The sequence below is a fragment of the Leucoraja erinacea genome, chromosome 14 (genome assembly GCF_028641065.1).
Source record: "Leucoraja erinacea ecotype New England chromosome 14, Leri_hhj_1, whole genome shotgun sequence".
Taxonomy (NCBI): Eukaryota; Metazoa; Chordata; class Chondrichthyes; order Rajiformes; family Rajidae; genus Leucoraja; species Leucoraja erinaceus.
Window position 1 is genome coordinate 10,139,250 of NC_073390.1, and position 18,210 is coordinate 10,157,459.

At 41.9% G+C, this 18,210-nt stretch overlaps 1 protein-coding gene across 1 annotated transcript in view; it reads left to right on the forward strand.

The window, feature by feature from the left end:
• Positions 1 to 18,210, forward strand: part of anos1b (anosmin 1b) — a 115,194-nt gene that overhangs the window by 72,773 nt on the left and 24,211 nt on the right. The window contains 3 exon segments of the mRNA XM_055645568.1: positions 1,619 to 1,803; positions 9,477 to 9,606; positions 14,219 to 14,424. Coding sequence (XP_055501543.1) covers positions 1,619 to 1,803; positions 9,477 to 9,606; positions 14,219 to 14,424 — 521 coding nt within the window.

An 18,210-nucleotide genomic window follows, 5' to 3' on the forward strand; every position in this document is an offset into this window, starting at 1 on the left:
GTGATCACTAACATTATCCTACACACTTGGGACAATATTACAAATGTTACCAAAGCTAATTAACCTACAAACCTGCACGTCTTTGGCGTGTGGGAGGAAACCACCTGTTGAAAACCCACGTGGCCCAGGGAGAACATACAAACTCTGTACAGACAGCACCCATAGCACCAAAATATCAGGATCGAGCCCTTCCTATCCATATATCTGGCCAAATCTCTTTTTAAATTCGTAACTGTATCCATTTCTATAGCTTCCTCTGGCAGCATTTCAGAATTCCTAGAATAATATTATCCTCCAGGCAGCATTCATGACTGACATGACCCTGATTTATTTGATATTGAGTTCCTCGTAGCAATAGGGAGAGTTTCCTGGGGCTGTGCTGAGGAGTACTAAGCACAGCACATACAGTGCTGGCCACATTGCAAGGGACACCTCACAATTTCATTTCTATCAACTTAACGTTGGGAAAACTCAGCAGATTCCTTTACAGTTCTATATTACAGCCCATGTTTTCCTGTGATGGACCAAGGAGATATGCACTGTCAAGTTTTCAAGAAAGAATTCTACCTTCTTTTTCTTCTTGGGCAGTCCCTTGGATCGAAGAATTCTGCCGTAGGGCTTTGATGCATTCAAATGCATACCCGACACACTTGTCGCTGACATTGTCCCATAAAAACAGCAGTTCTTTTGAGGGAAACCACATGGCGAGCAACATTGCCTCTGCTGCTTCTCTGGAAGAACTTCCATGAGGCTGCTTTAAAATATCCTCACACCTCCTAAAAGTCTAAAACAGCAAATCACATGTGTCTCTTTCATTAATTAAAAACACATATAAAGATGTTGTCCAGCTAGTATTCCACACAGTGCTTTATGGTTCTCTCATTATTATAGAACCCATATAATGGCCGTGACTGGATAATATCTTCATTTGGGGAGCCTTTGACAGTTTAAACACAATTTATACCGCACGTGTGTGTGTGTGTGTATGATCAACCTATTTTCTGCATCGTACATGGTATTTCATTAACCATCTGCTGTTATTTTTCTTATGCAAGGCTCAGCAGTATTTCAATGCAAACATCCTAAGTGTGTAACTAACTGTACTTCCTTAGCAAAGTAATTTAAGAATAGGTAACCGTTAATATAGCTGATACTTATTCAGCATTTTAACCGCACTGTCTTTTGCATTGAAAACAAGTCTCTCATATTCATACTTGAGTACATTTGCTACTTTATCAAAGAACATCAGAAATATAAGCAGGAATGTGCCATTGACCCCTTGTGTTTGCTCCATCATTCAATAAAGTCAGGGCTGGTCTCTTACCTCAATAATTTCACTGTAATACCCCCATATCCCTCGATTCCCCTAACATCTAAATGTACCTTAAACTATTGTTCACTTACATCTTGTTCTCAATAATTCAATTGTCATATCTCAAATATTGTTTTTCATTCATGCAATTTGCCCAGAAATTTACTTGCTGGTCAGAAATATGAACTGCAAAAAAAGGGAGCTGTGCATCCTATTGCACACCCAAAATGTAATTGTTCTGGAGTCTACCAACCGGGCATCAATTCCTGGGAATCTACATTTATAAAACTTATTTTTGCTTTTCAGGGGTCCCATTAAGGCCCAAGAAAGAATTGAGTTTTGCAGAAGACAAAAGTGGAAAACTCTCAGTTGCATGGATGTCTCGGTTCAATGTTTCCATGGAACCAGTATTTTATATACTGCAGAGAAGATGGAATTCAGGAATGTATCCGAGTGAAGATGATGCCAGCAAGTGGGAGACGGTTGCTTATGTAAGCTTAATACATGAGGCATGCTGCACACATCATATAGCCTAAAGTCATTTTATTGAAATGACTATGTTTCATCAGCGCGGAAACGAGCCCTTCGGCCCACCGAGTCGACGCCGACCAGCGATTTCCGCACACTAATACTATCCTACACACACTAGGGACAATTTACAAATTTACCAAGCCAATTCATGTACAAACCTGTATCTCTTTGGCGTGTGGGAGGAAACTGGAGATCTCGGAGAAAACCTACTTGGTCACGGGGAGAACGTACAATCTCCATACCGACAGCACCTGTAGTCAGGATCGAACCAAGGTCTCTGACGCTGTATGGCAAAACTCTACTGCTGTGCCAGCCATGCAGCTCCTTACTCAGCATTAAAAAAGGAATTAACCTTGTAAACCCAGCTGCCCTAGGTCCATAGCAATCTGTCCTTCCTCAAATTAGGGGAGAATGCACAGCTTCTATTTTTAAAGTCTGTATTAGTCTGTACAATTCCACGAGGGGGTTGCTTCAGTATTCATCCCGTTGTTATAAATCATCGTGCATTTGCTTTCCTAATGCCTGCTGTACCTGCAAGCAACACATAGAATGTTGTACAAGGACCCCCAGATCCCAAATTTGCAGACCTTTTCCCAACTTGATTAATTAAATGAAGTATCCTTTCTTTTTTAAATAAAATTTGGAACTTGAATGTTACACATGAAGGAGCCATTATCCTACAAGAGAGAATGGAAACTCTGTCCAAGTTCATGCACTGGTACTTATGGGATAATAATCACTGGGAAAATATTTGCTGTTTAAAGCAGAAACTGGATGTAGTGCTATCACCCATTTAGTTTTGCTGCAAAATCTGTAAGATTGGCTAAAAAGATGTTTGAATAGGCAGGTTTACACTCAAAAATGCTCTAAAACAGAATATTTATTTTTCACAATATAATTAAATGCAGCTTCCAAAATGTTACACCATTCCATTCCGAGAAAGGTATTAGTCCTGAAGACACATTCCCTATATGTGGCAGCCAGGCACTAGCAATGCATGTTATTGTTTCCGTGGAGGAGGGAGAAGTTGCAGGAGAGAGGGACAGAGACCCTTAATTTGGTGAATAAGACCTGGCTATCTTTTTCATGAGATAAGTGCCTGAAAGGTCCTATGTGGCAGATTGACCTGGACACCTATGAGGGTGTTTTCATAAGTATGTTGAAATAACCCCTCGTCCACACAAAGCAGCCTTCTCCCTCTACAAACACTAAACACCAACAAAGTAATCAGATGAGAGAGAGAGAGTGCAGGTAACATACCTGTATGATAGCTTAGTACATCCAATTTTGGTGGGCCGCTTACACTGATCCTAACACATTAATGAATCAATCCACAATCCAGTTAATGAAATGGCTCTTTGGAACCATGTTTAATGGTGTGCAGCTCACTCTCGTATACCTTGTGAGCACATTACACTTATTTCTGATTTCCTGAATGAGTGCATATTCCCGCACCTGGACAATCTTGACCTACCTCTGGCCAGTTGCCCTCATGGATGGCCGTCAATCTTCAGCACAGGACCTCCCTTCACGCACTTATTAAAGAGTATCTCCTTTGACTAAGTGCCTGAAGGGACCACCGGACAATGTCCTTATTCCCTGCTGCAACATGAGACTGTTGTGATATTGCTGACCCTTTCTCTGGTAGCTTTCATTATTCTCTTGTTCCTTTGGCACCTGTAGTAGTTCAGCCTTGCTTCCTGTCCCACCAACTCTGCATTACATACAGCACTGCTCGCCTTGAAATGGTAGGATGTACAAAATACAGCACATGCTGATGACATCCCCAAGCAGTTGGGTGGGCACTGCAGGTTGATGATACATTTTCAGAAATTTCCACAATGTAGACAATATACATTAGGTGCAGGAGTAGACCATTCGGCCCTTCGAGCCAGCACCGCCATTCAATGTGATCATGGCTGATCATCCCCAATCAGTACCCCGTATCAGGCCTTCTCCCCAGATTTCCTGACTCCGCTATTTTTAAGAGCCCTATCTAGCTCTCTCGAAAGCATCCAGAGAACCTGCCTCCACCACCCTCTGAGGCAGAGAATTCCACAGACTCACCCCTCTCTGTGAGAAAAAGTGTTTCCTCGTCTCTTTTCTAAATGGCTTACTCCTTATTCTTAAACTGTGGCCCCTGGTTCTGGACTCCCCCAACATCGGGAACATGGTTCCTGCCTCTAGCGTGTCCAAGCCCTTAACAATCTTATATGTTTCAATGAGATATCCTCTCATCCTTCTAAACTCCAGAGTGTACAAGCCCTGCCGCTCCATTCTCTCAGCATATGACAGGGAATTAACCTTGTAAACCTACGCTGCACTCCCTCAATAGCAAGAATGTCCTTCCTCAAATTAGGGGACCAAAACTGCACACAATTCTCCAGGTGTGGTCTCACTAGGGCTCTGTACAACTGCAGAAGGACCTCTTTGCTTCTCTATTCGATTCCCCTTGTTATAAAGGCCAACGTGCCATTTGCTTTCCTCACTGCCTGCTGTACCTGCATGCTTACTTTCATAGACTGATGTACAAGGACCCCCCAGATCCCGTTGTACTTCCCCTTTTCCCAACTTGACACCATTTAGATAGTAACCTGCCTTCCTGTTTTTGCTACCAAAGTGGATAACCTCACATTTATCCGCATTAAACTTCATCTGCCATGCATCTGCCCACTCCCCCAACCTGTCCAAGTCACCCTGCATTCTCATAGCATCCTCCTGACAGTTCACACTGCCACCCAGCTTTGTGTCACCTGCAAATTTACTAATGTTACTTTGAATCCCTTCATCCAAATCGTTGATGTATATTGTAAATAGCTGCGGTCCCAGCACCGAGCCTTGCGGTACCCCACTAGTCACTGCCTGCCATTCTGAAAGGGACCCGTTAATCCCTACTCTTTGTTTCCTGTCTGCCAACCACTTCTCTATCCATGTCAGCACTCTACCCCCAATACCACGTGCCCTAATTTTGCCCACTAATCTCCTATGTGGGACCTTATCAAATGCTTTCTGAAAGTCCAGGTACACTACATCCACTGGCTCTCCCTTGTCCATTTTCCTAGTTACATCTTCAAGAAATTCCAGAATATTAGTCAAGCATGATTTCCCCTTCGTAAATCCATGCTGACTGGGACCGATCCTGTTACTGCTATCCAAATGTTCGGCTATCTCATCTTTTATAATTGACTCCAGCATCTTCCCCACCACCGATGTCAGGCTAACTGGTCTATAATTCCCTGTTTTCTCTCTCCCGCCTTTCTTATAAAGTGGCATAATATTAGCTACCCTCCAATCCACAGGAACTGATCCTGAATCTATAGAACATTGGAAAATTATCACCAATGCATCCACGATTTCTAGAGCCACTTCCTTAAGTACCTTGGGATGCAGACCATCAGGCCCTGGGGATTTATCAGCCTTCAGTCCCATCAGTCTATCCAACACCATTTCCTGCCTAATGTGGATTTCCTTCAATGTCTCTGTCACCCCAGATCCTCTGGCCACTGCTATATCAGGAAGATTGTTTGTGTCCTCCTTAGTGGAGACAGATCCAAAGTACCTGTTCAACTCATCTGCCATTTCCTTGTTCCCCATAATAAATTCACCTTTTTCGGTCTTCAAGGGTCCAACTTTGGTCTTAACTAATTGTTTCCTCTTCACATACCTAAAGAAGCTTTTACTATCCTGCTTTATATTCCTGGCTAGCTTACCTTCGTACCTCAACTTTTCTCCCCGTATTGTCTTTTTGGAAATCTTCTGTTGTTCTTTAAACATTACCCAATCCTCTTGCTTCCCGCTCATCTTTGCTACGTTGTACTTCTTCGCTTTAATTTTTATACTGTCCCTGCGGTCCCTTGTCAGCCATGGTCGTCCCTTTCTCCCCTTGGAATCTTTCTTCCTCCTAGGAATGAACTAATCCTGCACCTTCTGTATTATTCCTAGAAACACCTGCCATTTTTGTTCCACTGTCATCCCTGCTAGTGTATCTTTCCAGTCAACTTTGGCCAGCTCCTCCCTCATGGCCCTGTAGTCCCCTTTATTCAACTGCAACACTGACACCTCCGATCTACTCTTCTCCCTCTCCAATTGTAGGGTTATGGTCACTGCCTCCTAATGGCTCATTAACCTTGAGGTCCTTTATCAAATCTGGTTCATTACATAACTAAATCCAGAATTGCCTTCTCCCTGGTAGGCTCCAATACAAGCTGTGACAAGCTGTCCAATACAAGAATGTATCATTTCCATGTTGACTTGTAAACATTTATAAAACAATATTTTAAAATCTCTGTCTTTTTTCCACATGTTTCCAATCTTTAAAATAGACCTCCCCATTCGTCAGTGGTAGGAAATGTAACCACTGTATTGAACACCTTACACTGAACACATGGGTTTGTGTCAAGCATTTTAACGAATATTAACAGGGACAGATCATCATTTGTTATGATATCCAGTGAGAGCAATGCCCTGTTTCCATAGATAGTGATTGTGAAATTGTATTGTTTGTGAATAAGAAGTAAGGTGGATGAGCTTGAGGCTCAGATAGAGGTTGGTAGGTACAACATTGTTACTGAGATATGGCTGCAGGAGGATCGGGCCTGGGAACTTAATATTCAGGGTTATACATCCTATAGAAAGGACAGGCAGGTGGGCAGACTAGGGGAGGTAGCTCTGCTGGTGAGGGATAGAATTCAGTACCTTGCGAGGGAAGACATAGGAACTGACGAGGTAGTGTCACTGTGGATTGAGTTGAGGAATTGTAAAGGCGAGTATACACTAATTGGTGTTATCTACAGACCCACAAATAGTAGCCCGGATGTAGGATGTAGGGTGTAAGTTGCAGCAGGAGTTAAAACTGGCATGTAACAAAGGTAATGCCACTGTGGTGATGGGGGATTTCAATATGCAGCAAGACTGGGAAAATCAGGTTGGTACAGGAAAGGTAGAGTGCCTCCGAGATGGATTCTTAGAGCAGCTTGTAATGGAGCCGACCAGAGAAAAGGCAATTCTGGATTTAGTGTTGTCCAATGAACCAGATATGATAACAGAACTCGAGGTAAAGGAACCGCTTGGAGATAGTGATCATAATATGATTAGTTTTAATCTGCAATTTGAGAAGGAGAAGGTTAAATCGGAAATGTCAGTGATGCAGTTGAACAATGGGGACTATGAAGGCATGAGAGAGGAGCTGGCCAAGGTAGGCTGGAAAGGGATCCTAGCAGGAATGACGGTGGAACAGCAATGGCAGGAATTTCTGGGCATAATCCGGAAGACACATCAGGAAAAAGAAGAAACATTCTAAGGGGAGTAGGAGGCAACCGTGGCTGACAAGAGATGATAGGGATAGAATAAAACTAAAAGAAAAGATGTATAACACAGCAACGAGTAGTCATAAGCCAGAGGATTGGGAAACTTTCATAGGACAACAGAAGGAAACAAAACGGGCAATACGGGCTGAAAAGATGAAGTACGAAGGGAAGCTGGCCAGGAATATAAAGAAGGACAGTAAAAGCTTATTTAGATATGTTAAGGGAAAAAGAGTAGCAAAGTCAAATGTGGGTCCCTTGAAGGCAGACACGGGTGAAATTATTATGGGCAACAAGGAAATGGCAGAAGAGTTGAATAGGTACTTCGGATCTGTCTTCACTAAGGAAGACACAAACAATCTCCCAGATGTACTGGAGGACAGAGGATCTAAGGGGGTAGAGGAACTGAAAGAAATTTTCATTAGGCGAGAAATAGTATTGGGTAGGCTAATGGGACTGAAGGATGATAAATCCCCTGGGCCTGATGGTCTGCATCCCAGGGTCCTCAGGGAGGTGGCTCTAGAAATAATGGATGCATTGGTGATTATTTTCCAATGTTCGATCGGTTCAGGATCAGTTCCTGTGGATTGGAGGATAGCTAACGTTATCCCACTTTTCAAGAAAGGAGCGGGAAAGAAAATGGGGAATTACAGACCAGTTAGCCTGACCGGTGGTGGGAAAAGATGCTGGAGTCAATTATTAAAGAGGTAATAATGGAGCATTTGGATAGCAGTAAAAGGATTAGTCCAAGTCAACATGGATTTATGAAAGGGAAATCATGCTTGACTAATCTTCTGGAATTTTTTGAGGATGTGACAAGTAAAATGGATGAAGGGGTGCCAGTGGATGTAGTGTATCTTGACTTTCAGAAAGCCTTTGATAAGGTCCCGCACAGGAGACTGGTGACTAAAATTAGAGCACATGGTATTGGGGGTATTGGTATTGGGACATTGATAGAAAATTGGTTGGCAGACAGGAAGCAAAGAGTAGGAGTGAACGGGTCCTTTTCAGAATGGCAGGCAGTGGCGAGTGGAGTCCGCAAGGCTCGGTGTTGGGGCTGCAACTGTTTACCATATATATTAATGATTTGGAAGAGGGAATTAGGAGCAACACTAGCAAGTTTGCAGATGACACAAAGCTAGGTGGCAGTGTGAACTGTGAAGAGGATGTTAAGAGGTTGCAGGGTGACCTGGACAGGTTCAGTGAGTGGGCAGATGCGTGGCAGATGCAGTATAATATAGATAAATGTGAGGTTATCCACTTTGGCAGCAAAAACAAGGGGGCAGATTATTATCTAGGTTAGGCAAGGGAGAGGTGCAGCAGGCAGTGAAGAAAGCTAATGGACTGTTGGCCTTCATAGCAAGATGATTTCAGTAGAGGAGTAAAGAGGTTCTCCTGCAGTTGTTTAGGGCTCTGGTGAGACCACATCTGGAGTATTATGGTTTGGTCTCCTAATTTGAGGAAGGGCATCCTTGTGATTGAGGCAGTGCAGCGTAGGTTCACAAGATTGATCCCTGGGATGGCGGGACTGTCATATAAGGAAAGATTGAAAAATCTATGCTTGTATTCACTGGAGGTTAGAAGGATGATGGGGATCATATAGAAACATATAAAATTATAAAATGACTGGACAAGCTAGATGCAGGAAAAATGTTCCCAATGTTGGGCGAGTCCAGAACTAGGGGCCACAGTCTTAGAATAAAGCGGAAGCCATTTAAGACTGAGGTGAGAAAAAACTTTTTCACCCAGAGAATTGTGAATTTGTGGAATTCCCTGCCACAGAGGGCAGTGGAGGCCAAGTCACTGGATGGATTTAAGAGAGAGTTAGATAGAGCTCTAGGGGCTAGTGGAGTCAAGGGATATGGGAAGAAAGCAGGCACGGTTTATTGATTGTGGACGATCAGCCATGATCACAATGAATGGCGGTGCTGGCTCGAAGGGCCGAATGGCCTCCTCCTGCACCTATTTTCTATGTTTCTAAGTTTCTATGTTGAACCGTGGAATATTGTATCATTTATTAGCAATAATTGCCCTTGTAATCTGCACATCTCTAAAAAAGTAATTTATTTTAAAGTTGGCAGCAGTCCCAGTACATATTGATACTACCACTAAATATGTTAATTTTTTGTAATGAGTAATACCATTAAAACATTTAATCATATTGTAATGAATTATTGTAAAGAGAAATTGACATTTAATTTTGGAATGCCTGAGATGTAACAAAACAAAATCACCATTCATCAATGTAGTCCCTATGGGTCCTAACAATATGTTGCACTGAAGTCCACAGTGAGTAATTGTTCTTCATTTCCCCTTTTCCAAAATCCCAGACAACAGAGGAGCATGTTGGCCTGAAAAATATGAGACCAAACATATGGTACCAGTTCAGAGTGGCTGCCGTCAACATTCACGGAACCCGAGGTTTCACCACCCCCAGTAAACACTTCCACTCCTCGCGAGGTGAGTGATTGCTGCTAAATACTGATAATTACCATTCTTGCTTGGAAAGGAGAGCCATCAGATATCAATGACTCCATCCCCAGTGCACTCACATTCCAATCTGCAGACTCCTTGAAACCAAGACTGCATACAGATTACGGGCGATCAATTTAAATGAATGTTGGAATACAGAAAATAATTGTCACAGTTACTAATACAGACAGGTTCTGTTTTCTGTATGACTGGTAAACAAGTAGGAGTCAAAACATTTTTCTAGTTATATTGGCATAAATTTAGGTATACATTACATTTACGTATCTTTTCATTGTACTTGTACTTCATCATATTTGTGCATATAACTATAGATTCAACTTGGCCTGACTTGAGATTAAAACCATTCCAACTTTATTTTCTTTAACACGGTCAGTGAGTAATGGAGATGGGATGTACTGCCTTAAAAGCATGTTAGTAATATGCAAAATGAAATCAAAATGTATAATTGAACATTTTCAGGGTTATAAGGAGGGTTAAATAAACCTTTTTTTTAACCCTTTATTTAACAACTACCTAGCACAATCACAATAGGAAAAAAAATGCCTCTTTCTATGCTTGAAAGCATTATGATTTAAAGGATTTCCTCAAAATTCCTGGAAGGATGATTTTGAACGATGGCAGCTTTCAATAACATGAACATCAGGGAGACCAAAATAATTGATTTCAACATATTTAATATTGCTTTATTCCCTTCCCAAATCATTTACTCGACCTGAACCATGTCACACAAAGTACCTGGATTTCTCTTAGGTTTAGGTTTATTATTGCCAAGTGTACCAATGTACAGTGAAAAGCTTTGTTTTACATGTTATCCAAGCAGAACACATATACTGTACGTAAATACAATTATGTCAAATTCAAGTACAATAATCAGAGCAAAGGGAAGAGGTAGAGTGCAGAATATAGTTCTCAGCATCAGATCCATAGACAAAATCCAATGACCGCAACGGGGCAGAGGTGATTGGACAGTACCTTGGCTTATGGAAGGATCATTCAGAAGTCTGATAACCGAAGGCAGGAAGCTGTTCCTGAGTCTGGAGGTGTGTGCTTTACCAGCTTCTGTACTTTCTGCCAGGCAGGAATAGGGAGAAGAAGGAATGATCGGCGTGGGACTAATCTTTGATTATGTTGATTGCTTTTCCAAGAGAGCATGGGGTGTCGACAGAGTCAATGGTAGAAGTCTGGTCTGTGTGATGTACTGGACTATATCTTCAACTTTCTTCAATTTCTTGCATTGGGCAGAGCTGGCCCCAAACCAAATTATGAGACAACCCGACAGTACGCTTTCTGTGGTGCATCAGCACAAATTTGAAGACATGCCGAATTTCTTCAGTCATCTTAGGAAGTCGAGGCATTTGTGTGCTTCTTAAGACCACAGCCGAGATTCAAATCCTTTCCCTTTCCTAGTTCCATATTTAATTTTGGCTGTTTACCCCATCCTCTCAGCCACTGGGACTTTTGTCCACATTTTTGGAAAATCAACATTGCCAAAGCATATTCCTGATCATTATCATATTACTTTTTGTTGGAGCCTGCTTTGTACCAGTTGGTTTTCATTCTATTGTTTCAGGAAATGGTTTGTTGACAGCAAAGAGTTTGGAGGTTGTAAAAGGCAATATAAAATATATCGATTTTGGTATTAAAGTTTCATAGTGCTGATTTCTATAGAGTTGAGTTTTTCCCACCAGCTGCTCTATAAATTGGGGGCAAACAAAGCAGGAAGTCCAGGTGTGGAGAGATGCTGAAAGAGTTGCAAAGCCAGAGCCTGCAGTGAACTTGATCCCAGCTGTTTTACACTTCCCCTTTGATATAAATAAGAAAATGGTAGGTCAGAAGTTCCACTCAGCAGCTTCCCACATATAACCCCAAAAGTCCTCCTGATGAAAGACATCCTTGCTGATAATGGGGTGTAGAAAAAAACAGCTGACAACTGGACATTCTGGTCTGAAAACTCAACCAAGCCTTGATGTTATCAAAGATTTATCACTTTTCTTAATATAAAATAATCCTTTGTTCCAGCAGTGACTTACTCTTTTTCATCACATGAAACATTTGCCCCTAGGTTAAAGGTTATAGAGTTCATCCTGACTTGAGCAAGGATCATAACCTAAACAGGTGCAATAGGATTTTAATAGAACTACTGATTGATATTTCTTCATTAACCATATAAAGATTTCATTGATCATTTTTCAAATAAAGTTAAGATCTCGGTCTGTTTGTTGCTTTCTGAGACGGCATTCTCACAAACCCCAGCACTGGCAAACAAAAAAAAAGCAGTAAGTATGAGCAAAAGGCCAAGCCTTGAACCTGGAATTGTGACAATGAGGCTCTGTACTTTTCTAATGCCCTGGTCTGAGTGATAAAGGAGCTGTCAGCCTTTACTCTTCAACACAATCTGATAAATCAGGTAAAGAAAAATGTAAGGACACAACTCCAATGCACATTTAATTTGGGGATATTGAATTTCATCTACCATTGTGCCACATAGAAGCAATTCAATTATTTATTTATCAGCGCTGAAAGGTGCAGTAAAGAATCTCAGCTCAGTTTGGTTGTGGGTGTACCTCTTGAAAATTCACTAAAATCTGAGACCCTAGACATTGGCAAACACTGTATACAGCTTACTTCTGATAAAGGGGAATGAAGCTTTATGGTCAAAATCAGGTTGTCTTAAAGGGTCTGGGGTTGAGAGGAGTCACTGGATCACGAAAGGCATTTGTTGGTCAGTGTTTGAGGTGTTGAGATGGGACATAGTTTGTGGCATGGCTGGGAATGGAGTTGGGAATTATGGCCTGAAGATCTAGAGTAGTCATGGATCTGGAATTGATTGTCATGAACCAAGTGCCACCGGTTGGGAGCTTGATTTGTGCGAGTTGCCTGTTGAAGTCGGTGAGCTAGGGGAAGGTGGGGGGGAATGAAGACTGCAGATAAAATATTAACTTAAAGGGATTTATGAATAAATGATACTTTATTGTCGCATGTGACATGTCACAGTGAAATTCTTTGTTTTGCATACCATACACAAAGTATGCAAAGAGTCGCTATGTATAGGGCGCAGACAAAGTTACAAAGTGTTCAACATAATCCTAATTGTCCCTTTTAGTTCTCAGTGCTCCCCCCTCCCCACACTGGGTCCCTATTTGTACTCAGCCTCCCCCCCCCCCCCCCCCCCCCTTCCTCCCACGGCAGGTCCCTCTTTATTCTCTCTTACCTCTGACAATATCTCAACATCTCTGACTTGCACAAGTCATATTGGGATCTTTTCAGAGACCCCGCTCTGCTGCTGCACAGAAGCCAGTGCTGGTACAACCTGGTTATTCTGAGAGGCCACAAACAACAAGAAAGCCTCAGTACCAGCTTCCCTGGCAACCCTGTACAACATCATTCATGGGGTACACACCTGACCTAGAAAAACATGGCATCACAAAATGGCGGTTCACAAACAAAACTGTCCTGTTAAATTTCTAGAGTAGTATGATTCAGCTTGGAAATCGTCATAATTGCATTCCACTCTTGGGTGGGAAAAAAATAATTTCCATACACAGTACATTTGGGGGGGAAATAATATAGCACATGCCAAATCCTAGGACACAGAATTGATTCTTGAATCATATATAACATGTCCTCCCAAAATTATTCCTGCGATGAACAGAATCAATGTCTTATGGCATCATGGTGTATCTGTAAGATACTAAAACATGAGGAATAAGACTTGATTACAATGATCAATGGATCATGCTCACAAAATTAAAATACTTCCCAAAGGGATTCCAGAGGTTCACCAGGCTTATTTATTCACTATTCACTTCCAGTGTTTTTCTTTTCATGGTTGAGCCTTTGTTTTCCAGCTGTGGTCCTCTAGGGTCGCCATCACAGTTATAATGTTGTCCCTTTTCTAATATCAGGAGACTAGAAGTGTTAGGAGCTGTTCAAGTGATTAATATTTAATTTTAATTAAAATTGTATGCAGACAATGGATAGTGATGACAATTATTTCTATAATGTAAATTTATTGGATTTATTTTTGTTTATCATAATATATTTCAAATATTATTGCTATAGTTATTATTGTGTGACTACTAATTGTATTGTTATTTTTGTGTGGGATTTTGGCTAGTCAGTCTAGCCCCACATTGATTTTTGTTCCTACCAGCAATTGTATCGGGGACCTAATTTGTACAGAAGTCCCTGAGAGGACACATGGAGACTGCATGTTGAGTTACCTGCTGCTGTGATTAAAGAACCCAAATGTAGCCTGATTAACACCCATAACCCAGAGAGACTGGAGTAAGTAAAAGCCAAAAGCCTAGGGTTACATTTCATTCAGATGGTCTGCGCTCACGGAAGCTTTCACAATAACATAAATCACTGGGATCCCGAGTTTCTGACAGCAGTCAGCAACATGGATGGTAATCTTTAGCAGTGGGAGAATATCAAACACTGTGAACTAGGAGTCTTTATCAAATGCCATGTGATATTTTACACATGAGTAGCCCCAACCCTCCTCCCCAATCCTTTCATTCCATTTCATTAACTTTGTACCAGTTTGTAATTTGCTGTTATTTAACATTCCTTACAGATCCCTCACCACCAGATGCACCGAGTAATTTGAGGAAAGACAACTTCACTGCAAGGCACAATGGTGCTTTCAGTCTAAGAATTCACTGGGATCCACCCCAAGAGAAAGATCTTTACATTCACCATTACAAAATATACTGGAGTCAATGGGTTTCTAGGAAAACTGTTTTACTCACAAAGAAGGAAAACTGGAAGATAATTGATGGGGTAAGTTTTGAATTTGATCTAAAATGGCTGAGTCTCTTTGTGTTTCAAGCCTTAACCCTAACCTTTATTTTGGAAAACAATTTACTATATTATCTATATATCTCCTAGAAATTTACATATATCAATTGCTATATGTATCCTGGAAATGCTAAGTGATGCAATAGCTAGTTTTTAATTATTCAGCAAAGCACACAGTGCGGGAGGAACTCAGCGGGCCAGGCAGCATCTGTGGCGGGAATGGACGGGCACGTTTCAGGTCGGGAGCCTTTTACATTCGAAAGAAGGTTCCAAACCAATAACGTCACCTGTCTATTTCCTCCACGGAGGCAGCCTGGCCCACTGAGTTCCACCAGCATTTTATGATTCCAACATCAACAAATCCCTGTGTCTCCCTGTTAATTATTCAGGCTGAATTATGAACTCTGATGCAGGGAGTATGAGTGAACAATAAATCTGGAAATACCCAGTAGGTCAAGCAGCGTTTTCATAGATGGGGTGAGGTCTTGTTGGTACTTTGGGTTGATGGTCTTCATTGGTTTTCATGCAAAGTCTGTGACCCGAAACATTCTTTATTTCTCTTCCTGCTTCACCTATTGTGTATCATCTGCTTTTATTTTAGATTTTCAGCATCTGCACCGTTTTATTTATGCATTACGTATTTTTCGATTTGCGTTTTCTTCCATTCTCGCATTTTGTCGCATGTTGATACAGTGGTAGAGTTGCTGCCTTACAGCGCTAGAGACCCGGGTTCGATCCTGACTCTGGGTGCTGTATGTACAGAGTTTGTACGTTCTCACCATGACGTAGGTGGGTTTTCTCCGGGTGCTCTGGTTTCCTCCCGCACTCGTATAGGATAGTAATAGTGTATGGGGATCGATGGTCGGTGCAGATTCAGTGGGCCGAAGAGCCTGTTTCCGCACTGTATCTCTAAACTAAACTAAACTATGCCATCAGATCTCCTGGCTTCTCCTTCCAATGTGGAAAATAGTAATGAGTAGATGTTTTTGGCAATGAGGTGACATCGCAACCATTCTCCGAATGTCTCTAATTCGTCAGTTTTACACTGAATAAATATAGAACATTCTCATTGTAAGAACATATTTGGGGTTTGCATTATTTGAATGAGTCACAAATTAGGTAAGAAAAACAATTTATTTCTCTTACTATTTTGTATTTAATGATCTCGGTATATCCCAAGTGGTCCTTAGGCAGAAGAAACATTTTTAGAAGTGAAATCACTGATATAATGTAGGAAACATCAAAGCCAATTTGCACACAAGAAACGTTCACAAACAGTATGATAATAACAACTAAAGGTTAAATTACCATGAATAATTCTCCTCTCCTTCAGAATAGCATTGTGGGATTTGTTTATATTGAAGAGGAATTTGGTTTGATGTCCCACTCAAATAAAGTCAACTAAGTCCAGGTTGTCATCCTGGATTTTTAACTTCATGTCTCCGGATTAAGATATGAATATACTGCGTTTGGATTCATAGTCAAGAGTATTTTATTGTAATTTATCCCAAACTGAAATAATGAAATTCGTACTTGCAGATTTGTAAACATAGTACTCTGTAAACACCATAATAAACTACAAAAAGATCAGTATATATATTAAAAAAACATTTAGTATAAATAAAATAGTACTGCAAAGACAAAAACAATGTAGTTTGTTGGAGTTTAGTTGGAGGTTGTAGTGTGCAATGGTTGTTGGGAACATGCTGCTCCTGAAGCTGGACGTTACTGTTTTCATGCTCCTGTACCTTCTTCCAGGTGGCAGGAGTGAACTGAGAGTGTGGCCAGGGTGGTGTGGGTCTCTGATGATGCTGTACATCTGTATGATGGTGGGGACGTCAGTACCCGTGATGAACTGGGCACTGTTCACAATAAAAGACTGTGGCTGCTGAGCATTGAGCCACAACTAATTATAAAGCCACTCGGTGAATAGCAGAGCATTCAGGAAAGGAAGGTGGACAGCTGAGGGAGCTCAAATCCAAATTTAAATCAAACTGCAGATATTGCCAAATCAAAAAGTTTCTAACTTGAAAAGTTTAATTTTATTTGTAGGCTTCTAACACCGACTGGACAAAGAAAGAACAAGAGCTTTTAAAAACAAATGAATTTCAGCATATAAATATTAATGGTAAATGAGATATAATTAGCATTTAAATGATAAAATAGTCACCCATTTTCATCCACTAAGATGAGTGTATAAGGAAAGCAGGAAGGGAATTGAGGAAAGAGCCATAATTAGCCCGTTTTAGAGAACCGATGTGGAGTTCTGTACATTCAATCTGAAACATCCTGCAGCCTCCCTTCAGAGTTAAATCTGTTTCCAGCAGGCTTATAGCAGTCGCCATCATCTTGATCACAAGATGCTACTTAACATCTCTCTGTAAGCAGAGGCCATGCTTAGTCCAGAAGAGGCCAGGGAAGTTTGAGTGACAAAGGATGAAGGCAACACTGCAGCATACTGTATACCAAGCATTGACAGAACACAACAGAGTACAGCACAGGAACAGGCCCTTTGACCACAGTGTCTGTGCCGACTGTGATGACGATCTAAACTAATCCTATCTGCCTGCACATAATCCATATCTCGATTCCCTGCCTCTTCAGGTGTCTGCCTGTGCCTTTTGAATGTTCCTATTGTACTCTTCTACAACTTCCCCAGGTAGTGTTCTCCAGACAAAACTTGCCTCTCAAATATTGTTTAAACTTATTCCCTCTCGTCTTAAACGCATGTCCTCTAGTATTTGACATTTTCATCATGGAAAACTTATTCTACCCAAGTCTCTTCAATGCAGCTAAACGCATCTATACCTAACTAAAGTGATTTGACATTTTCATTATATTTGGAAAAACAGTTTGGAGCGCTAACGATGTTTCACCAGTTATTCCCTCTCTGTGTGCAGCGCCAAGTTTAAACTATCTGTTAGTGAGGTTTACAAAATCTTAAAAAACTGCGCAGATCGATCTTGTTATCTTCACTCCCCGGGACGGTCTGCCCCTTTGCGCCATCGCGCTTTATATGATAGTGGCCCGACTTTCGGAGGGACCCGAAGTAGCCCAGCCCCAAACAGCCCCGCCCCAAAGCAAGCGTTGACCCGGCCCAGATGTTTCAGGCCCAGTTCACTCAAATGGAAAGCGGAGACTCTGATCCTGCGGCTGCGAAGACCAATGACCCAACCCGCTGTTTCCCCAACACACCGCCGTTCCAGCCACTACCCCTCGGTCGCTGCTCTTCCCCACCCCCACCCCTCCCCGTGATGCCCCCCGTAAATGGCTCTTCCCCCGTATTTGTCCGAGGTTTGAAAATCTTAAAAACCCCCCCCCCCCCCCTGCGCCCACAACCCCCCCCCCCACCTGCCCCCGCCCCCACAAACCCGTGCGCAGATTGATCGGGTTGGGTTGGGGGACCAGCCTTGTGACTGACACAACGGGTCCCTCTTAGCCTAGTCTTTTACACTTCTCCCCGGGACGAGAAAACAATACTGCCCTATTATAATGAATACACTTCTGCTGCTTTGCATCAATGATCGTCTTTACTGTTGTGATTAAATTATGATGGCCATGGCCGGACTTTCGGAGTAGTAGGAAACCTCCGGCTGAGCGCAAGAGCCAGTTAGTCTGCCATGCTGGCCACTCAGCCCTTCGAGCCAGCACTGCCATTCAATGAGATCATTGCTGATCATCCACAATCAGTACCCTGTTCCTGCCTCCTCCCCATATCCCCTGACTCTGCTATCTTTAAGAGCCCTACCTGGCTCTCTCTTCAGTAGC